This window comes from Mastacembelus armatus, chromosome 16, assembly GCF_900324485.2.
Source record: "Mastacembelus armatus chromosome 16, fMasArm1.2, whole genome shotgun sequence".
Lineage (NCBI taxonomy): Eukaryota > Metazoa > Chordata > Actinopteri > Synbranchiformes > Mastacembelidae > Mastacembelus > Mastacembelus armatus.
In genome coordinates this window covers 17253650-17275764 of record NC_046648.1, presented here as the reverse complement: position 1 = coordinate 17275764, position 22115 = coordinate 17253650, and the positions used below count along the sequence as shown (strand labels likewise).

General features: G+C 38.6%; 3 protein-coding genes across 4 annotated transcripts; 1 reads left to right on the top strand and 2 right to left on the bottom strand.

The window, feature by feature from the left end:
- Positions 1–300: 300 nt before the first annotated feature.
- mrpl51 (mitochondrial ribosomal protein L51) lies at positions 301–2545 on the bottom strand. Its single transcript, XM_026317583.1, has 4 exons — positions 2399–2545; positions 2110–2205; positions 1430–1537; positions 301–1057 (listed from the first exon to the last, which is right to left on the bottom strand). The coding sequence occupies exons 2-4, from the start codon at positions 2198–2200 to the stop codon at positions 861–863; spliced, it is 396 nt and encodes a 131-aa protein (XP_026173368.1). The 5' UTR covers positions 2201–2205; positions 2399–2545; the 3' UTR covers positions 301–860.
- A 3591-nt stretch (positions 2546–6136) lies between these two features.
- lag3 (lymphocyte activating 3) lies at positions 6137–9278 on the top strand. The gene is made up of 8 exons (XM_026317520.1): positions 6137–6326; positions 6439–6559; positions 6695–6915; positions 7271–7510; positions 7603–7896; positions 8005–8241; positions 8387–8508; positions 8860–9278. Exons 1-8 carry the CDS (start codon positions 6278–6280, stop codon positions 8953–8955), a joined length of 1380 nt encoding a protein of 459 aa, XP_026173305.1. The 5' UTR covers positions 6137–6277; the 3' UTR covers positions 8956–9278.
- On the bottom strand, positions 8864–21383 carry plekhg6 (pleckstrin homology domain containing, family G (with RhoGef domain) member 6). 2 transcript variants are annotated; one of them, XM_026317440.2, is made up of 15 exons: positions 21037–21382; positions 19242–19428; positions 17925–18047; positions 17507–17644; positions 16980–17075; positions 16816–16866; positions 16392–16541; positions 15462–15572; positions 14318–14467; positions 14076–14210; positions 13570–13689; positions 13332–13464; positions 13135–13250; positions 11686–13046; positions 8864–9828 (listed from the first exon to the last, which is right to left on the bottom strand). In XM_026317440.2, the coding sequence occupies exons 1-15, from the start codon at positions 21054–21056 to the stop codon at positions 9657–9659; spliced, it is 3063 nt and encodes a 1020-aa protein (XP_026173225.1). In that variant the 5' UTR covers positions 21057–21382; the 3' UTR covers positions 8864–9656. The 2 variants fall into 2 exon arrangements, with proteins under 2 accessions (XP_026173225.1, XP_026173223.1); XM_026317438.1 differs by lacking the exon at positions 8864–9828 and adding an exon at positions 9836–11142 and having other exon boundaries at positions 21037–21383.
- Positions 21384–22115: the final 732 nt, after the last annotated feature.

Genomic DNA, 22115 nt, shown 5'->3' with positions numbered 1-22115 from the left:
AATCCCTACATCCAGGTTTGAAGTCTTTGCTGAAGACTATTAATAAAGAGTCAAAATTTCTGTTTTTTTTTTTAAATAAAGGCATTTTTCCCCAATTCATTTTACTGATTCTGTGACTTGTTGCTCCATGTAACTTTTCTTTTTCAGATGGAATATAAACTTCAGTAGCAATCTTACTGAGTAATGCCTAGATTGACAGTAACTGCAGTTTATGAAAATGAATAAAGGTGTAATAATTCTTTTTGGACTCAGCTGTAGCACAAAGTGCTAAGACAAGTCACTAGTAGTTATTTGTGCTGGAGTAACAGCCCCTTTTATTTATGATTGAGTTGTTCTAAACTGTTTTTACCACAAGGTGTCACTGGTGAATACTGTGTTAAATGACGCTTCCAGTAATTGGCTGCAAAGCCTCAACCTTGAAGAAAGCCTAATTTTACAATTACTGTTTTTTTAAATGAAAAACGTAATCATCAATTAATTCATCGAAAACTGTCTTCCCGACTTAAATTCAATTCAAGCATTAATCCTTCTATTGGTGTTTGTATCAAAACTGAACTAAATCATATTTGTATAGACCCTAAGGGAGTTTACAATGGCTCAGACATAAAACAAGGTTTTAGATCCAGCCAATATATTTTCAGGCTTGTACGTCATGTATTTTGCTTTTGTCAGGAAAATCAATTAATAGTGCAAAAGACAATCAATAAACATAAGTACAAGAAGCTGCACAGATGCTACTCTGATACACACAAATCAGTTCTGTTTATATCAATGCGTCACTTAGAAAATGGCAAAGTGACAAAGAAATCACACCACTAGACTCCAGTAGTCCTTATTGGCTGATTCAATATATTTGCCAGTTATCGATGTTTGCCAGTTCGGTTGAAGCGTCTGTAGAGGAAGCGGATCCTTTTCTCCAAGTTGTGTTTCTCCAGAGTCATCATTCTGTCTCCCACCATCTTCTTCTTCCTAATTAGACGTTCCAGTTCATTACCTTTGAAAGCCTTCAGCCAGCACGGAGCCCTGATGAGGTCTTTGGGATGAGCTTTAAAATCCCCTGCAGACACCAAGTGAGGGCATCAATTTTTGCACAGTAAGTGAAAGTGTGGGGAAATGGCACAGCTGGTGAAGAGTTCGAACATGGGAAAAACTATAATACTATAAAAACTATAATAAGATCGACTGCACACTGCCCAAATCATAAAATCTCACATCACAACCTAACTTTAGTTCTTTGGTCCTCCTACACTAACAAACACTTTTAATTAGTTAAATAAATATGTGAGAACCACATGTGAATCCAGAGATGCAGAGCAGATCCTGAACATTTTAAACTGAGCTGAGACAGCAAACCATCTCCATTAAAGAAGACACACATAAACAAATACAGGCTAGGGGAAATTGGATTCTAAGCGGTCAGGACACTTACCTAAGATACCAATGTTATCATAAACCCCATACATGCTCCTCTTCTCAGTCCACCTGTCCACCACCTTCAGCTGAGGGATGGCATGCATCCTGATGCGGCAGCACGTACCTGACGTCAAGCACAAGTAACACATTTACTGCTGCTGCAATGAGGAGAATAACTGATTTCATGAATCTATAATAAAAGAATCACAAACATGTTAGAAAGGATAAGTTGTTTAATCCATTTACCAAGCAAAATGCCAATTATTTACTGGTTCCAGTTTCTCAAACGTAAAGATGTGCTGCTTGTCTCTGTCTTAAACCTGAATCTGAAAACACTATCAGGAAGTTAAGGAATTTGTAATGTATTTTATAAGTGATTCTTAATAATGAAAATACTGTTTTTTTGCAGACCCAGCTAACTGAGTTTGAAACCAGTAAATCAGCCAAATAAAAACGCACAATTTTGAACTTGCTCTATCTTGTTTAGCTAAAACCGTAAAATTCTGCAGATTGCTGCATCAACACCAGCACAGAGGACATTTCAACACAGACGTTTTTTTATTTTTACTTTGATCATTTAATTAAACGTTGTTTTACTAACGTTGTACCCTACAGGTGGGGTTGTCACTCTAAATTAAGTATTTTGTAAATGAAGTCTCGGACACTGGTTTTGAGACCAGCAACTGTAATACTCACCAGTGGAAATGGTCCTGGCTGTGTGCAGCAGAGTCCCAGCTGAATGACAGAAAGACGCTCCGACTCTGAGTAGACCTCCCAGTATAGACATGTTTTCTACGATAAAAAATGAACACATTACTTCAGATAAAAACAGATAACGTTAAATGTAAGCTAAAGCTACGGGACAGCTATTTACTGTGGTGGTAACCTGTTAGCTTCGGTCGAGTAACATTACTGTGACCCTTAGCTTTAGCTTTAGCTTTAGTTAGCAAATTAGCGACATCAGAGTCAGTTTTAGTAACAATACCTGCTCCACGGCAGTCACCAGTCTTATGTCAGCAGAGATATTTGCTGTTATTACAATGAACCACAAATTAATTCCGCATGTTACTGACACCAAGTTATTCAGGCTTCTCCACGCTGCAAGTAGCCGCTTCCATCTTACTCGGTATCCCACAATGCAAAGCGCCGACGTTTTGGTTCTGACGTGAGCGAGAGCTGCAGAATTAACGCTACACTAGTCTGTTTCACTTCTTTTCACTTCTTCTCACTGCAATTTTTTACCCAATAGTGGCAGAGAACCAAATCTGTGTAATGCCTGGGAATGTAAATAAAAATCAAATGTATTATTATTTTAAGGAAAACTATCCAAGCAGAAATTACTTCTCTGAAAATACAACCTTTAAGTTCCACCATAAGGTTGTTGCAATTATGGTGTTCTTGTGCAGAGAACCAAACTAAGACTTTATATCCAAACCAACAAAAGTCCATATTTCATCACTGTAGACATGCACTTTGCAACCAGTGCATACGGCTGATAAATGGAATAGCCATTAGAAACACACAACTGTCTCCTGATGGAGCAATATTAAAGTACAACAAATAGCTTGACAAACAGTAAAAAGTATAGTGCAAAACACTATGGCAATAATGCGCTGGTTTGTACTCATCTGGACAGTATGTTACAACAAACAAAAAATAAAGAATCTGATTTCATTTGTAGTTCTAATGACCTTTGATACTGTGCTGCAACTCTAGTTAGAATGCAAACATCCACTGTTATTTGTAGCTCTTTCTCCCTCTCTCTCTCTTTCACTCTCTCTCTCTCTCTCTCTCTCTCTCTCTCTCTCTCTCTCTCTGTCTCTCTGTTATATGTACAGACAGAGTGATACTTTCAGTTTTACTGTTGTGAAGTGCTGGGTGGAATATTTTGTCATTTTCAAAGAAACTGTACCAGAAAAACTGATCTATGTCTTTATTTCATTTTTGCTCAGACGTCAGTGAGTCTGGAAATTTCAAACTGAAATTATAAACACATTACAATAGCAATGAAATGGCAAAGTGCAGATAAAGGCTAGTGTCTGACTGTAAGGGTACAGGGTGTGTTTGCATCTTTAATTTAAATTCTGCCCCCCTGCAAAACCCTATATATAAAATTAAAAAAAAGGCAATACAAATTATTAAATAATATTCATTTAATATATGCACAAGTTGCACAGAACACAAAGTGATATTACAGAAGCCACCTCCTACACCTGCTAGAGTGCAGCAAAGAATATGCTTTTCTTATCAAACAGCAAGTCAGATGCATACTCCGGAAAGATGCATATATTCCATATCTCAGATACACAGTCATGATCTCATGCGCTCAACTTAATGCTGAATGCGCTGAACAAAATGCTGACATTAGAAAACTTCAATTTTTCTCAGCAGAGCAGCATTTTTTCAATCTGTCTGCTTCCTCTGCCAGTAAAACTCAGTGGAACATTATATTTCATCACCTCCACATACAAAATGATATACCATGATACAATTGTATGAGTTCTAGACAATGAACCACAGCAGTGTTTACAATAATCCAGCAAGTCTGATATGCTTATTAAGGGTTTACGGGGATGTAAAATAACAAAAGACAAACTGTGTCAGTGACAGGAGAAGAGATAATTCAGTGAGAGCCTGTGTCAGGAACAAACCAGTCACTCGCTGAACTTCTGGAGAAAAAATCTCATCTCATCCTTATTAACATATTAATCTGCATCCCATTATGCTAAAATGCAATTGTTTCCACGTGAGGGGCATTTTTCTTCACAGTCCCCCAGCTCATGTTCAGAAACAGAGGGGGTGAGCTGTATCAGCTGTAGGAAAGACCTCTTCACAGTCAGTGACGCACACATGCCCCCAGCACTGAGCTTCACTTTGAACTTTTTTCTTTCTTTTTGTGAGAAAACAAAAAAGCCACAGACTGAAAAGATTTTTTGAAACATTGATTTAAATTTGGAGGCTGGTGGTTTTTGATGTGAGGAAATACTGAGTGGATAAGATGAAAAGATTTACTTAACATTATCACTCAACCTGCAGTTGCATGGCTGCTACCAAGGAAAATGTTTCCACTGCTGAAGAAAAACAGCTTCGCAGTTTCACCCACACATTCTCAGGTGTTTCTATCCATCTGTGTGACTTTTTATCTATCTATCTATCTATCTATCTATCTATCTATCTATCTATCTATCTATCTATCTATCTATCTATCTATCTATCTATCTATCTATCTATCTATCTATCTATCTATCTATCTGTCTGTCTATCTATCTATCTATCTATCTGTCTGTCTGTCTGTCTGTCTGTCTGTCTGTCTGTCTGTCTATCTGTCTATCTATCTGTCTATCTATCTATCTATCTATCTATCTATCTATCTATCAATACTGCATATCATTCTATATGTATATTTGTCTATTGTTTATGTTTGTCTTTGATACAGTCTTTATTTCCTTTACCAAAAGATAAAGTTGTGAAGTGTTTCATCAAATTTGACATTTCACATTTTATTGAGGCCCTACAATGCTTTTGCTATATGTACTGGAAAGGAACTATATAACCAGAGTTATAAATCTTCACCATAAATTGAACAAAAGCTCAACACCATGCTCTGACTCTAAATATAAACAGCCATAATACCTAGTGATATTGTTTGCATGGTTATTGCAAGTGTAGTGTGCATGGTATATGATAAATAATGGGAATTGTGCACAAAACATATCTCTATAGCTCTATATGATTAGATCACGTCTTACAAAAATGTTCTAATCATATAAAAGAGGGTAAACAGTTGCACAACTAGGACTAGGTTTCACTCAACGTCTATCTAATTAGTCTGATAAAGTTCAGTAAAATTCAAACCACATTTCAGTGTTTACCTAAACGTATTGTTTGCCTACATGTTCATCGAGTCTTTGCAAGAACAATCCATTTGTTTTCCATTAAAGAAATGTGCTAAAATGTAAGGTGTTAAAAATGAATGTTTAATTGGCAGTGTAGGCCTGTTTCTACTGTGGTGCTACTGACGAGAAGGAAAGCAAAGCGAGAATGGAGTGGATGATTCACTTTAATGAATATCCATCAGAAGAAAATGTATGTATGTATGTTTGTAAATGGTCTGGTTCCCATACTGGTGCTGATTATAATAAAATGATAGGGCTGAGAGTTGTGAGGTCACCGGTGGCTGTTAACGCAACTGACTGGCAGTGACGGAGGAAGGACAGAGCGGTTTGCTGTTGCAGTTTTGTCATCTCGGTTTCAAAGCAACAACTAGAGCTTCCATGGATGACACAGAAGATATTTGTAAACAGATCGTATGCAGTGGAGTGTGTGGAAAATATTTAGGTTAATGTTTATTTGGCACAAAAGCATTTCTAAAAGGCAACTCTAATTTAAAATACAACAAACTTCAAGTAAGTCTCAGAGATTCTCCCATCCATGATCCTGTACACTGTGTTTTATTTTGCGTGTGTTTTGACTTTAAAATGACTGTAAACAATGCTACGTATTGTTTCTGAAGTGAAGAAGAAAACAGGTTGATGTAGAGAGAATCCGTGGGAGGAAGTGGGTCTCCCTGTTTACATCTTTGTCTTACAGTTTCCAGGCTGAAAAAAAATGAAACCACATCAAAGTCTGGTTTGTAGCTGAAGTCATGTGATTAGTAGAGGAACTACCAAATACTCCTCCCCATCAACACCCACGAGCTCACATAAATGCCTCCCCAGCCCAATTCACAAGAAGAGAGCCTGTGGAGCGGTAAAGACAGATTTTAGCAAGTGGTAAAAATTACATTCAAGCGGGTACAAGAGAGAGAAATTCGTGGATTTATTTGTAGAGCAGTGCAGAGACTTAAAAAACTAAAATCAACAAAATGATGTTCCTGTGTTTCGTCTTTGCGGTGATTACCTTGTTTATGACAGGTAACCTTATGATTATGAATAACCTTTATGCAAAAAACCTTTATGATAAAATGAACATTCGATTTTTTATTGGAAACTATGTGAAATAAACCTTTGTATGTTTTTTTTGCAGGAGCTCAGTGTGAGGTCACTGATGTGTTTGCTGAATCAGGCTCTCAGGCTGTACTACCTTGTCATTTTAGTCTTTCATCCTCCACCCCCCGCACTGTCATCTGGAGTAAAGCCAACAAAGGGTAAGATGTTTGTCTTTTGTCCAGCACCATATATGTATAAGCCCATGTTTCATTAGCTATGCCTCAACTTCAAAACAAAAACCTTTGCATTTATACGCTGATGACACTGTACTGTTGTCACACTTTCATCCACAGCACTGTTTGGAGAAAACAAAAAAGTGGTTTGCAGTACTGGGGCTCTAGTTGGGCACAGAAAGGGGCCCAACGTGTGCAGTGCCCCCACACCCAGTTCGACAGAGGTGACTACAGCCTGGAAATCAACAATGTCAGTGAGGACGATGGAGGGGTTTACTCCTGCGTGATGGAATTTGGAGACAAGGTCTCCGAAAACATTGTTGTGCTCAGAGTCATTAAAGGTAATCAACTTATTCACAGTCTTGAAAGCCCCTGATCATTTAAATGTCTATACTTGCATTACAACTACTCAGTGAATGTATTAAATCAGTGCAGAAGATTCAACTATTAAAAAAGATACTGACAAAGCACTGATTGAGCATGCCAAGATCATGAGAGAGTGAAAACGATGAACCTTTTTAGCATATATTATCCAGCATATGTTGAGAAAGTGAAATAAAAATCAAATTCATTCTTAAAACATTGGGCTAATAACAGAATTATAAAATTTATACTGTATATCTATATCAAAAATAAACTGTGCGACTGTATGTTAATGTCATTAATTAATCTTATCCTCTCATGTATCCTATACAGTGTCCGTATCCCAGCCAGTTTCCATATGGGGGAGAGATGTTTCAGTCACATGTAATGTGACTCCTTGGCCATATGGAGCTTCTGTGCGCTGGATGTTGAACAACAGGCCATTTTTAAACAGAGATATTCCTAAAAGTGTTGTGAGAGAAAAGGCAACTATGAAGCTCACAGGAAACTGGACCTGTGTCATGGTCTTTAACGGCAAAGAGGGACGAGCTTCGGCTACAATGTCTGTGAAAGGTGAGATGCTAAAAAAATGCATTAAACTGCTGGGTGCTATTTATTCATGACTGATGCTCTTAAAACTGATCTCTTTTATATTTGTCTTACAGGAATTATCCAGCCATCCAATGATAACACCAAGGTGTATACTGCTGTGGGATCTACAGTCACGCTCCCCTGTGTCTTCTCCCCTGGTTTAACCCCCACTTTACCAAGGTGGGAGAAAGTGACACCTGGCCGCCTTCCTCAAGCTTTGTCTACACTCTCGCCATCCTCTCAGCTCTCCTGGGACAAGTCTGCCAGTTTGAAAGAGGTTGGGTTTGAGGATGAGGGCAGGTACAGATGCTCTGGATTCCTAGAAGGACAACTATTGGCTCAAAATATGCAGCTCGTTGTTGCCAGAAGTAAGTGTAATAAAATACTTGGATTCAGTTCAGGCTTGAGTAACCAGCTACAGATTTTTTTTTTTATGAGAGCAAATAAATTTGATTGTCTTGGTTTTATTCTCCCAGTTGTCAGCAGCAACAACAAAGGGGTTGAAAAACTCACCTGCCAACTGTCCGACACCAGTGAGGTCACAGAATATGAGTGGGTTCGGGACAATGGTACTCAGTTGGTCGTGCCTGTCCAAGCGGGGAAGACTCTAAATATCAGCAAGGTGTTAGAGGAGAACCAGGGCGAATGGACATGTCGGTACTATGGGAAAGAAGGCATCTTGGGAAATGTAACATATCATGTCCCGTTGATGAGTAAGTTCTTTCCCTTTCATTTTTTTTTCTGTTTAGGCTTCATGATGATATGCTATAAATATATACTAAGAATACACCATGTTGACGTCCATGCAAAATGCCACATTTTGCTTTTATCTGACTGTTGTCCTGTTGTTCCTCACAGGCCAAGTGAGTGGACAAAAAGCAGCAGGTTCCTCACATAACACCGCTGCTGTGATCGGACTCTGCCTTCTCTTGCTTGTCCTGCTGGTGATTCTGGCTCAGATGTACAAGAACTACCAAAGGGTAAAAATCTGTACTTTATTCAAAATCTCATTTAACTATTCAATTTACCGTAAACCTAAATAAACACAGCTGTATAGGATCATTTCAGTTTGCTATTTTTTTCCCCCATGCAAGATAAAAAGGCAGATTATTACTTTTGATTAGAGAAAATGGTTTGCAGTAGTTAAGCTGAAAATAAATGACCTTATCTCACCTGAGTTTTTTCTTCAACCAAATAAAAAAAAATACACACAAGATTGAATTAAAATGTGTTACATATATGGTCTATGTTTGTGCGGATCACAAATTTCATCCTGATTTCTACTTCATGTTGCTTATTTTAATAAATTTGCATCTGTCTTTTTTCCACAGAGGAAAAGAATCTTTCAATACCCTGCACTGGAGACGATCGTTCATACTGTCTCCAATGAGCGGGAGGAGAGAGAAAGGAGGCAGGTGAAAAAATAAAGACACATTAATTTGGGCAGTGGCATCGCGGAGAAAATATCAGCGCTAAACTGAAGTGAAATCTGTCATTTTTGTGTCTGCAGTGTATTGGGAGACTTTTTTTTGCACAGGTTTTGTAAATATTGAGCAGATGTAGCAGTATTATTGTTCTATGAAAAATCGAATTGAACTATTGTATATTATGTGTTTTTATTCAGGTGTAAATTGTTTTATGTGATGACTTCTTTGCATGTATACTACAACAAAACGTATTACAAATTAAATGCATTTAACAGAAATAAATCCGGTTTTCTTTTTATTTACAACGTGAGTCTCGGGTCAATGAGAGGGAAAAGCTAGCACATATAAATAAAATGCACTCATGTCATTTATATAAAAAAATAAAGGCTTCATTATATTTACACAACATACTGACCATGTGTTTCCATGTATGGATTATTCTAAAGAATACATCTTTTTGATTAATTTCAGAATCTTTCATTTCAATTATTATTTAATTAGAATCTTTGAATTCAGAGTGAATACCTTGGTGTTAACAGTAAACTAGAGGTTTGCTGAGCTGCAGCATCCAGTATTCTTTATGGAAAGACTTTTATTCTATTTGTCCTTTGGTGAGTTTCTCTATGAATTTCATATTCAGCTGAATTTTGAGTCCACTTCATGACCATCTGTAATCGCAGATCGCTAAGTGTCTAGTTTTGCTACACATTACTCCACCCCCATTCGTCTTCTGGATTGAGAGACAAATAGACCAAAGATCGACTGATGCCCTCCAGAAGCCCTTCGTCACCAGACTGCAAATGATCCATGATTTCATCATCATCACAGCACCAGCCTGTCCAGTCCACATTTACACCACCCCTAAAGACAACACTAAAGAAAGAGAGAGAGAGTTCCAAACTGATTATTCTTCAACATTTACCGTGCATCATGGTCTTTCCACTGCTAAAAACTGCACGTGTCTCTAGACGGCTTCTCTTACATAGCTGCCATAGACTAAAAGCTGCTTAAGAAGCCTTTGAACGCAACACTGGCATGTACAACACAGTTATTAGTACATAAGGTATGATGTTCAAAAACACAGAGCATCATGAAAACATTAAACTAAGAAAGTCTGATCATATGATGAATTTTATCATCTTTTTGACTAATCATAAGAAAGCAGCTGTGTTTAATAAAATACAGAAGAAACTGAATATAATAAACTGTTAAATTGTGTATAGGGTGTTTTAAGTCACTGCTCGGAAAACATCTTAGCAAATGTTTTGTGGGCTACAGAGTATTAAATGTGTTACTTAGGACCTAAGGGTGCATATACAGAGTGCTGTGGTTAGAAACACATCAGACTAATAAAGTTTCCATTGTCACAGAACAATCTGTCCATTATCTGCCTCCTCTTCACTGAAAGCTCATTTCAATAGTACAGAGCCGACAAGTTAAAAATAAATTTCCCAGTTAAGGGGAATACAAATACATTTAAGTAGCACAGAGCAAAGTATTAGTAGTATATTCAACTGACTATTATTGAAGCAAGAGAAGCAAGAAGTCTGTTATGATAAAAAAAAATGAATGAAAAGCTTGACGTGCATCAGTATTTGGACTCTGTGTGATGATAACAGAGCACCGAGGTTGTGTTCCTCCAGCACAGGGCCTGGGCTCATGTCAGAAAGGATCCAACCTTGTTCTATAATAAGACAATGAATCAAAACCAAGTTTCCTGAGGGTGATCTCTCACCATCATGTAGAGGAGGGCAAATACAATGAGGTTTAACAAAATTCAACCTTCTGAGTTTTTATTTTATTCTGTCTGTATGGCCATTTTCTGTGTTGTACTTAGATAAGGCAATGAATAAATAAATAAGTATTAGTAGTAGTAGTAGTGGGCATCCCAGTGCAGAAGTGGTTAGCACTGTCGCCTCAGAGCATGAAGGTTCTGGTTTCGAGCCCGGTTTAACCAGGGGTCTTTGTGTTTTTCCCTTGTGTGGACTGGTTTTCTCAAGTTCCAGCCTCCTCCCACAGTCCAAAGATATGCAGGTTGTGGTTAAGTTAACAGATGACTCTAAACTGCCCGTAGGTGTGAATGTGAGTGCGACTGGTTGTCTATGTATCAGCCCTGTGATAGACTGGTGACTTGCACCCCGCCTCTTGCCCAAGCCGACTGGGATTGGCTCCAGCCACCCTGCAACCCTGGATAGAATAAGCAGTATAATGATGGATAGACAGATACTAGTAGTAGTGAAAGAAAATCATCCATTATACTGTATATTTTCTATTTGAACCTGTGCCTTCAAATAATGTGCAATACAGTGTGCAGCCTTTCATAGTTTCATAGTTAACAAAACTATAATCTCTGAGGCCACCAACCTTGAATTATAAGCATGCTCCATTGATTTGTGACTCTGAGCTATATAAATAAACATCAAATTTGGGTCTCGGCCCTGGATGTTTCTTAAACTTCTATGAGAGTTATTTTCCAAAAGACTCATCTTGAAGATATTACAAATCCATTTATCCACCTACTTATAAACAGTGGCTGGATGAAATGACTTTTTCATAGCGTTTCTGTGAAAATCCACTGGAATAGAACTGGTTTTGGTGAAGATTTTAATAAATATTCAAATATTTGAGGACCATTTTTAAGTTGTTTGAATAAGGACTCTGTGTATTGTGTTGTGTAGCACACTTAACACTTCTGTTAGTCACATAATAAATAATGCATGAAGTACTAACCTGTTCCTTAGCTCATCTTCATCTCCATCCACCAGCTGCTCGTTCCATTCTTTACGCACTCCGCCTCTCAACAGCTCCAACTTCTCCAACTCAGTGTCTGAGGGTGTAGTGGAAAATGAGGGGGAAGGAGGATACCCTGACTTCATATTGGTAATTTTTCCATTTTTGTCTCTCTTTATTACATCTCGTTCTCTCACTCTTTCTTTGGCTCTTTCCAGAAGACCGTGCAGAGGTGAGGGGTGTCCATTTAGGCTAGGTCCTGAGCTGGGGAAAGGTGGGTCTTGTTCTTGGGGTAGAGTGTAGAGACTAGTGGGGGGCAGACGACGGTCATGCTCTCTTTCAAAGATAATGTTAGGAATGGAGGCTCTCCTGTGACTTTGCTTTTTGTGTCTATTATAGCAGTTTGGATCAGGCAGCTCAGATTCAGACAATGTTTGGGCATCAGGAGAAACTCTACCATGTATGTTCCAAAACCTGTTTTGATTTGACTTGAGCGAGCCCAGAGTGAACACCCGGTGGGAATCTGAGCTCTGGCCAGAAGGAGCAGAGTTTCTCTTATTGTTGAAGTTGTAGTTTGTGTCATAGTTGGAAGAAGCAGCCCAAGTGCCTTTTGAGCCTTGGAGGAAGTGCTTAGGGTTCTGTACAGACTGGCCCTGATGAGCGCCGACTATCCTTTTCCTTTGTAACCCAGGTGATTTCAAATTTCTGTGAAACCCCCAAGCCTTTGTTATTCCCTCCATGTCTCCAGATTGGCTGTAGCTGGAATTTCTCCTCGTGTCCTGGTTCATAAACTGGGAATCTGAGTCTTCGTCTGTTGGGTAGTCAACATCTGGTAATCCACCTGGTAAAAAAATAGGTGGTCCAGGTGTGCTGTATCTTAATGATGCTGCAGAAGTGTTAGGAATTAAATTTCCCAGATTAGGGGCAGAATGCACCCTGTCGATAAAGGTCTCCCTTTGCTCCTCGGTCATCTGAGATTTAATTATTTCTTCTTCTTTCACCATTTGCCTCCAAACCTGGTCTTCTCTAACACCCATTTCTATCCATTCATATCCTCTGACTGCATTTTGTCGATGGCTAAATTTCTTATGCATTGGTTTAGGGCTCATGTCGTTGGAATGGGAGTACCAAAAAGGTAATCCAGTGGCCACATCCTCTGAAGCCTGCCACTGTTCCTGATGGATAAGAAATTCACCAGCATCATCCACAGACGCTTCCTCTCCTGATTGTATAAGAGGTTGTTCTTCTGTCTCCAAATCATCCAGTTTGGCTTCTTGAACAGGTTTGTCCACCTGCTGCTGGATTTTCCAGTTCTCCAGTTGTCTGTTGCGTTCTGTCTCCCTCAGGTGGCTCAGTGTTTCCTGTAACATAGAAATAAAAATAACGCATGAAACAACACAGTTCTCTCAGGATGCAAATACAAATTTTGATTTGATGTCATGGTTTTACCTTTGCCTGGTTGATGGTGGAGATCCATGTGGAGCAGCTCTCTGAGGTGCTGGCTGCAAATATGTAGACGTTCATAGCACTCTGAAGCTCACCAATCTCCACAAGAACAAATGAACCTGAGGAACAATGAGATTTATAATTTATTGACAAAATATCCAGCTGGCTTGGCTCAGCGTCTACTAGAAAATGTTACCCACAGCCATCTTTCAGTGCTATGCAAGTTGTTCTGTCGAGGGCGAGAGGAGGTCGGACCACCTTCAGCCGCTCTCCTTTCTTCTGGAGTTTGGTCATTAGCAGCACATCTGAGAAAAGTAGTGCCATCACCTCCAGCTGCAAAACACAGTGTGCAAGAAAAACCAGGAAAGTCAAAGAAGTAACAAAAAGGATATTCTGAAGAGATACATTTAAATGTGCAGTAGCTGAGTGCATAAGCACCTTGCTGTCTTTTCTCCCCCGAATTTTTAAGTTCTCGTTCAGCAGCAGCTTACGTACAGCTCCAGGACCCACTCCTCTGATGGGGCACGTCAGGTCAAACTGACAGATCTCTCTGACATGCTGTCAAGGAAATCCACGATGAATAACCATTGGTACAAAGGCTAAACTGTTTTCACGACAGACAGTTTTACTTGTTATATTAGGAGAACAGCTGGTGTTAATAATACCATTAATGATGGCTCAACTCAGTTCAAGTGTGTCAGTATGTAGGCCAGGACAGTGAACCAGTATGCACAATACCAAGTCCCTGAAACTTAAGCAGCTAAAAAGAATTTAGCCATCATTTATTTTAGTAATTGTACCTGTACTTTTTTCACAGTGATTTAATTGATGTAGTGCAGAGAATGTTAGTTTCTGCGATTTTGACTCGAGAATATCTACACAAAAAATCTCTATTTAGTTTTTAAACATATCTAAAACAAATTTTGAAGATTAAGGTATTTTACCTTGTCAATTTCTTCATTTATCCCCTCCATCACGTATCCCTCCACCTTCTGAGCAGTGATGGACAGAGCAAGCTGCTCGTCTTTTAGTTTCAAGTAGTCATTGATGCTCTTCAAAAAATTGTTTACACCTGATAACTAGAAATAGTCAGAATGGTTTAGTGTGAGTAGCTGGGTGATTGATGGTTGCTAAATGAGAAATAATTTGTGCTTGGAAGAATTTTCACATCGTGTCAGATCCTCACCATGCCTTTGAGTGTTCGTTGTACATGGGGGTCCCCTGTATTCTTGAGCACAGCTTTGAGAAGGAGGGGGTACTTTGTGATCCTCTGATGGGGTTTGACCTGCATGTCTCCAAGCCGCATCCGATCACACTGAGGGTGACTCTCCACCCACTGCACAGGACAAAAACACAAGAATTGCGTGCATTTCATTTGTACAGTATTTTATTGCTTAATCTTGTGGTATTGTGACTAAAGTCATACACAAAACATGAAATATAAGGGTCGATTTACCCAAATTACTACCAAACAGCATGCTGAAGTTTCAAGCAGCTTCACCAAGCAGATAGTTTATTTTGTTCGTGCTTCTTGAAGCACTGGAAACTTATTCTTAATTTTTCCATTCACATCTAGTGTGTTGTGGTGACAGAGGACTGATATGCCAAAGGCTTAACAAATAAAACCACATCCACCAAAACAAAAACTACCACAAGGCCTAAGTGAGATGATTTTGTTTTGTGTGATTTGAGCCAACAGACCCTCTAACACCCACCGAGTAACATTTCCTGATAAAATCTGTCTTTAATTGCTTGACAACAAAAAAATGTCACCTCCTACTCAGGGTGTCAGGCGTGATGGTATGACATAAGTGAAAAAGGAAATGTTGAATACATACGTACACAACAGTGGTACCTGGTTCTGTAAATAATCTAGCATTGCAATTTACTGTGTTTATATCAGAAGTGCTCATTATTCCATGCAGTAAATGTCATTCAAAGGTTTGACTTTCAGGCTTTGTGTGAAAAGCAATTGCAGGACAGTGTTTCTTGTCTTGCAATCACTTTTCCCAGAAATGTCCTGCGCTTAGCTTAGAAAGAAAGTAATCCTTTAAACCACTGCTAAGAATGAATCATTTAGGGAAGACGTTGGTGTGTCATGTGGTTGCCCGTCAGGAAGCGCCTATGACATGTCTCCCACAGGGTTATGAAACCATGAGAAACCACACAGAGCCACCATTAATAACAGAAGAGTTTATCATTACACTGAATTCCACTAATAATTGGGTTAGTGTGGGAGAGAATTTCAGCATGTGTGTGAACTTTCATCCTCAAAAGCACGCATAATTGGGTTGTGTGTTGCATGCATTTGGATGCTGATGCGCTTGTACCTGAACAAAAGTGAGGAAATGAAGGCTGCTCTCCGTCTGCCTGCGTGTGAACTCAAGATTGTTTTCCTCCTCTGAGCAGTAATGCTTATAGGAGGAGAAACGCTCGTGAAACTATGAACGAAAAGAAAAGGATGATTAAAGACGATGTGGAAAATGTATGGAAGTGCACTAAATAACACGAAATCAATGGAGTTAAGTAAAAAGTCTTATCAAAATAAACTTAAAATATCCAAAATACTAATATCTAAATATTATGCACCAGAATAACCCCTAGCGGTGTTATGTGATTATTATTTCATTGGATTGTAAGCCACATTTTAAGATATTTTACTTGGATGTTTGCCTATCACTGTGTAAAACAATTTTTGTGCAGAGATTGTGCCTGAGTATGATGGAAAATTGAGGCTTCCAGTGCATATGAACAGAATTTAAGTAGGAGTCATCTTTGTTCAGCAGTTAAACCTTTAAAATGAACAGTGTTTGCATTAGATTTTTAACTTTTGTTAATTCAACCTTTAAAGATATCAGATAGAAAAAAATGATTTTAAACTGAATATTTTTGTATGTATTTAAACATATCTTGGGAGATCTTTATCTGCAGCATGACAGGGGTCGATTATTTATTCACTTATTGTAAAACACTGCATTATATGTAACATACCCAAGTGCAATTTCTTTATGCACTTGTGCATGTTACATGAGTAAATGTACTTAGATCTCGTTCACACTGGAGACACCAACATATATAATGAATATTTAACTGGAACAAAACCAGCTTTCACCAAAAACTGGAAGTACAACCCTCCCAAATATATATCTGAATGCATGTTCACGCTCCGGTGCAAGTATTTTTTATTACAGGGTTGGGAGTATGGATATTTAGTTATGGTCAAATGTTTGTGATACACTTTGCAGACAGTGAGCTCTTACCTGCAGGCAACCAGTTTCTAACCTCGTGGGGTCAAGAGGTTTGCCTGTCCTCCGGACTTCCACTAACATTGGATAAATCACCTCCTGCCAAAACAGCTGGTGTGCACTGAGGATGGAGGGGAGGTTGGAGAAAAGCAGTTCAGGTGTCACCTGTGACAACAGGAAGTCAAAACAAAAATAAAAATTATAGTGCTAAAGTTAAACTACCCTCCTCTGTGATGTTTTCCATCTTCTCAGTGGAAAGTTGTGCTACACTTTCCACTTGCATTTGCGTATAGTCTATAGCAGCTGGAGCGGATGTTTTCAGTGTCATTTAGCTGGTGACTATACAGAACAGTGGAAGATTAACCTACAGGTTAAATGTGTTGTGCAGCATGTTTGTGTGTTTCTGCTCCCATATAGGCTGCATGCTCTGCAGACTGACCTCCTGGAGAAATCCATGTTGGTGCAGGTTAACAAGAGCCGCAATAACCACCTGTGAGAGGCAAATGCAGCATCGTTAGACATCCTGTGGAAAATCCCTTTTCAGCTTTGACATACATACAAAGAGATTTTGATTATGACAACATGCACAGACTGAAATCTTACATCTTTGATAATAAGGAGCTTGTTGATGTAGGTGAGTTCAGTGTTAACAAACTCCCACAGCGCCTCCTGTTGGTGTCTCTGCATCTTTGTCATCGTCTGACCATGAAAGGAAGACATGAGAAGGCAAATACAATGATTACTAGCCACGATTCAGTAATGACTACAAGTGACATAATACTCATGTATTTTATAGTACAAAGTGGAGTATTTAAAGAATTGAGCTGGCAATAATCTGTTTTTCTTACTGTCAAAAAAATCCCACAAAGCAAAGGTCTATTTATCTCAGGTTTTCCGACGTCCTCAGCTTGTCAATAGTTCTCTGCTTCAAGTCCATTCTTTCCTAAATAATTTCCCCAAAAGCCTGAGCTTTAGTTAAACAGGAGGAAACTAGGAAACTGGGGACTATTTTCATACATTAGTAAATATATACAGCAGCAGGATGATGTTTTCTTTATTTGGGGTTTTGGTCTTTTAATGGAGTTTTTCCACAAAAAGAAAACAACAGAATATTGTGTAAGGGCCTGTACCGAATGAGAATGCACTATATCCGTCCAGGTCTTCTCAAGTGTTGTCCCCTGACTTTCCTCCTTCCATCTCCACTTTAGAATCAGTGGCACAGGAAATCTCTCCAGGCTTTGCTTCAGCACATCCAGCTGACCTTGCTCCTTAGGGGTTAAAAAAAGTCATGGAGGGACAAAAAACAACAAGACAGAAAGGTAAAACAGAAGAAACAGCAAGAATAAAAACTGAGGAAACTCTTATAGTGAACCAGTAAGTCTTAAGAAGATCCTTAACTGATCTAATAGATGTGATCAGTTGCTACATCAAAAAGTATGCCAATAGAGTGGAACAAGTAGTGCTACTTCAGTTGTTTGATTGGGCGGACCTGTATCTGTTTGTAAGTATGTCAGCATGTACTGTGATAAGCAGGAGATACCAGAATACCTCAGATGGCGGGTTTTTGTCTGACGCTCCCTGGTTGAACAGGAAGTTGATTTGAGGTCTAGATTTTGCCCCAGCAGATGTTCCTTTGCTCAGTGTAACAAAGTCACTGACACTCTTCCACCTCTGAAATATGAAAATGCAGTCAAACATAATGAGCATTTCCAGCAGTGCATTTCATGTTGGCTTATCAGAAGATCAAACGTGTTTCACATATCGACAAACAAGCATCAGATAAGTTGAGATGTGCACTCTATGAATCTCAAGGCTACGCTTTTTTTTATCTGTGCTTTTTGTTTAGCAGATTTCAAAATATTCAGTGAACCTGATAATGGAACACATTGTGCAGTCCCTCTGAAAAATGTTTAACACTTTGACGCTGTGAGATGAGTGATGCTGAGGGAGATGTAGTTACATGTTTTTACTTAAATAAAAGTAGTTATAAAAATATTTATTTACAAGTGAAGGACATTCAAAATCTCATTCAAGTAAAGTCTCATCAGCAAAAGCACTGAAAGTAACAAAAGTTAAATATTTTTGATATGAAATAACCCTTTTCATATTCGACTGAGACACTGCTGCATTAATATGATGGTTTCATTTTTGTTCTGAAGATAGGGTGAAATATCTTTATACTTTTAGTAGAAAGTCATTTAATTTTGATTCGGAATTAGGAGACATCAGACCCCTCCTCAACCACTCATAGTCAATTTGTGTCTTCTTGTGGGGGTTTTGTGTCAATTTTATGAGATGTTGCTTGTTTTGCATGTCTTTATGGTCATTTTTCACTTTTTTGGACTTGTTTTGTGTCTAATTTGGTCATTTTTGGGCATTTTTGTAGTTTTTCTGTCAGGTGCTGTTTTCTGTTCATTTTATTATACAATTTGTGTCACTTTTCAGTCTTTTTGTATAATTTTGTAATTATTTCTTTCTCATTTTGTGGCTTGTGCAGTCGACTTTGACTTTACAACATGAAGGTTAGGAGTCCCCTCAGGGTTCTCTGGTCTATGGGCTCCCTGTACTCCTGGGCCCCTGGGCGTGTGCTCTTGTAGGCCTGTTCTGTGATCCATCCATGATAGTAAGATAAGATAAGATGAGATAAACTTTATTCATCCCCAAAAGGAAATTCAAGTATTCAGATATGATATTTAGAATGAAAAATAGTCTTTAAGTATGTAACAACAAATGTCAGAAAAAACATGGTGAATTTGCTGCATCATCACAAAGTGCTGACACTGAAGTACATCAAAACTGTACTTGATCACACGTATTTCGCTATATTACAGTGTAAAAATAAAAGTCCCTTTGCGCGTCACTTGCCTGATTACTTAGCGTATTGAACTTCGTGTCTCTGTGTTTGTCTGCTGACCCCCTGCGGAGATGGTTTGTCTCTGCAGCTGCTGGCTTCAAATCATCCGTGTCCCTCGGCCTGTCCCCGTCCACACTGTCTACCCACGACACTCCTTCTTCCATCGGAGACTCGTTGTGCGGTGCTTTCGAGGAAGGGCTGAGGAAAAACGCACAGTGTTATATAAGAAGGCGTGTGAGGACATAGGAGCAAATCGTTTATTTATTTATTTATTTATTTATTGCTTTAGAGATTTTGCACTTCTGAAAGTCTATAAATCCATGTCCGCGTGTCACAGAGTGCATATGTCCACTGATGGTGCAGAGTTTGTCTGTTTCATTTTCATTTCATGTTAATTGATCATTATTTTTATTCATAAGCAATGAGGTCAGCTCTGCATATTGACAAATATAATGAGCCATGAAATCCTGAGGGGCACAACAGGGCAAATGTGCTCCTGATATTTAGAGATGAGTTTAGTCAATTTAATAAAAATAATTAAAACATATATAATTTCTTCACAATATGGTAGAAGTGAGATCTTATCAACTTCCTGTCAAAAATTGAATTGCACTATTATAAATCATCACAAGGGGTCAGGAGAGCTACTGTAATCCTGTAACTCACAGGAACAAGAAGCTACTGTAACAAAAAAGAAAAAAACAACATGATTTAGCTTGGCAGCAGTGTGGTCTGCGTTATCTTCATGTATTGTGACCCATCAGAAATGTCAAGTGGCCTCCTGCATGGGGCCCGAACTTGGAGTTGAAAACCACAGGCTTAGGGCAAAATTGAATTAACTCTTTATTTACTTCAGTAAGTAAGCACATTTGTTTATATTGCACTTTTCAAAATAAAAGTTACAAAGCATTAAATACCAAAACAGCTGATAGGATTTCCGAAACATAAATAACACAAAGTGTTAAAATCTAATAGTAACATTTCTGAATGTTTAAGCACAAACAAAGCAGCTTAGAGTCATTTAGGCCCTATAAATCTGTCTTATTAACTGTATAAAGCATCATGTACACACAGCAAATGCCAGGAGTCAGATAACCCGACAGTCAAAGTAGCAGAAATCATTACTGCTGTATTGTTCAGACGGACTGTGATTTAATAGCATTAGTTCCAGTTACACAACCATGTCACTTCAGGTCTCAAACGACATCACAACTTGCGGCATTAAGTTACGGCAAAGAATGTGGCTACATTCCTATAAAGCTATGTCAATGAAACATTTCATTAGACAAGTGTTATTTTCACTGTTGGATCAGTGCTGTCGCTTAAATCTTGTAGAAAAAGTGCTACACAGGTGCCATGAGCATTTAACTGATTTCAATCATATTTCAATTATCAAAAGTCATTTATAAGCAAAGACAAACACATGAGCAAACATAGAGCAGACAGGTACACTGCACTAATCTGTCCATGCTACGTTGTCAAACATCAAGAGACTGACACAGGTGCTTTCATCACAGGCTCAGATCTGTCTAAAATCATTATCTTTACCCCACAGTAACACTATAAACATGTCTGAATGAGAATATCGTTAATGTAACACACTTTAGCCCGTTCAGAGGTAGATAACACACTAATGAAACAAGCACCTGTGTTTTATAACCTGAATAAATCAACAGATCAACTGTCTGTATAGCTGAACTGCCCAGGCTGACTTACTGCAGCGTGGACATGAAGTAAGTACAATATCCTCTTAACCACTTTAAACTGCTGGCTATGCTTTATAATGGATATAATTATAGACTTTACCTGAGCTTGGTCGGATCCATTTTGATTCACATAGTCATGTTTGGTTTCTGTTACCATTCTCCTCCTCTTTCTCTCTACCTGGATGGGTCCCTCCCTCTCTTCCTTTCATTTGCACCCCTGCCCTCTGCAACTGGCCTGACGGGAACAACTGGATTCTGCAGCCAAGAAATCAGTGCTCAGGGTTGGTTGTCGCAGTTGAAATGTGCTCATTGGAGCAGAGGTGCTGACTGACGTCTTCGAGGATGATCTATTGTTCTGTTATGTCCATCAGGCATATTGATTATCCTGAGCAAACAGAAAAAAAGTTTTAAAAGAAGAGAGAGAGAGAAGTATTATGTGTGTGTGTTTTTAACAATAAAGCATTAGAGAATCTGGTGTAGCACAGTAAAATGGAGACCAGAGTAATGCATACAGATAAGAAGTGAGTCATCGGTGAAGAAAATGGTCTGAAAGAAAGGTTGATGCAAGAAAGAGAAAAAAAAAAACAATAAATAAAATAAAATAAAAAAAAGAAGAGGAAATGTTGTTACAAGTGTGCTTAAATGTTTAAGGCTTCAGGGCGGAATGTAGACTGGCAGCGTGCCTGTGGTTATGTACCCCATTACACCTCATTAACACACCAACATTTTTCACATTTATACTGACTCCACACATTGTCCACGATGTCCGTGTGGAACCTCCAGACAAATTTATGGCACAACTCACATACACACAAAAAGGTGTATAATACATTTATTTAAAGATATTTTTCTTTTTTATATGCATTTAAAAGAACATGTGAAGCCCTTTCAAAGGACTTGTCCTTTAAGTCTTTAAGAGTGACTGATTCATATCTGAATTTACATGCTGAGACTGGTAGAAAGGTGATTTGACTGACACAGACTGGGACAAGGCGTGTCCTTTTTAACAGTAATGAATAATGCTTGAATGATGGGGCATAAAAGAATGTTAATGTGTGTGTTGGAAGTCACTGGGGTCTGGTTCAGTAGGAACTACAGACTACACTGTCTTTGTTACCATTCCAGTGAAAAACAGTGACATTTTCAGACAAACAGGAACAACTTAAAACATTATCAATT

What these genes read in the sequence shown, in the direction of transcription:
- mrpl51 (XM_026317583.1), bottom strand. Translation starts at nt 2,200, where the DNA reads ATGTCTATACTGGGAGGTCTACTCAGAGTCGGAGCGTCTTTCTGTCAT. An exon ending in AGCCAGGACCATTTCCACTG is followed by an intron (nt 1,538 to 2,109) that starts GTGAGTATTACA and finishes GCTTGACGTCAG; the next exon opens with GTACGTGCTGCCGCATCAGG. An exon ending in TGATAACATTGGTATCTTAG is followed by an intron (nt 1,058 to 1,429) that starts GTAAGTGTCCTG and finishes TGGTGTCTGCAG; the next exon opens with GGGATTTTAAAGCTCATCCC.
- lag3 (XM_026317520.1), top strand. Translation starts at nt 6,278, where the DNA reads ATGATGTTCCTGTGTTTCGTCTTTGCGGTGATTACCTTGTTTATGACA. An exon ending in GGCTACAATGTCTGTGAAAG is followed by an intron (nt 7,511 to 7,602) that starts GTGAGATGCTAA and finishes TTTGTCTTACAG; the next exon opens with GAATTATCCAGCCATCCAAT. An exon ending in ATATCATGTCCCGTTGATGA is followed by an intron (nt 8,242 to 8,386) that starts GTAAGTTCTTTC and finishes TGTTCCTCACAG; the next exon opens with GCCAAGTGAGTGGACAAAAA.
- plekhg6 (XM_026317438.1), bottom strand. Translation starts at nt 21,056, where the DNA reads ATGGATCCGACCAAGCTCAG. An exon ending in ATATAGTGCATTCTCATTCG is followed by an intron (nt 17,076 to 17,506) that starts GTACAGGCCCTT and finishes TTTCATGGTCAG; the next exon opens with ACGATGACAAAGATGCAGAG. An exon ending in ATTTCCTCACTTTTGTTCAG is followed by an intron (nt 14,468 to 15,461) that starts GTACAAGCGCAT and finishes TGTCCTGTGCAG; the next exon opens with TGGGTGGAGAGTCACCCTCA.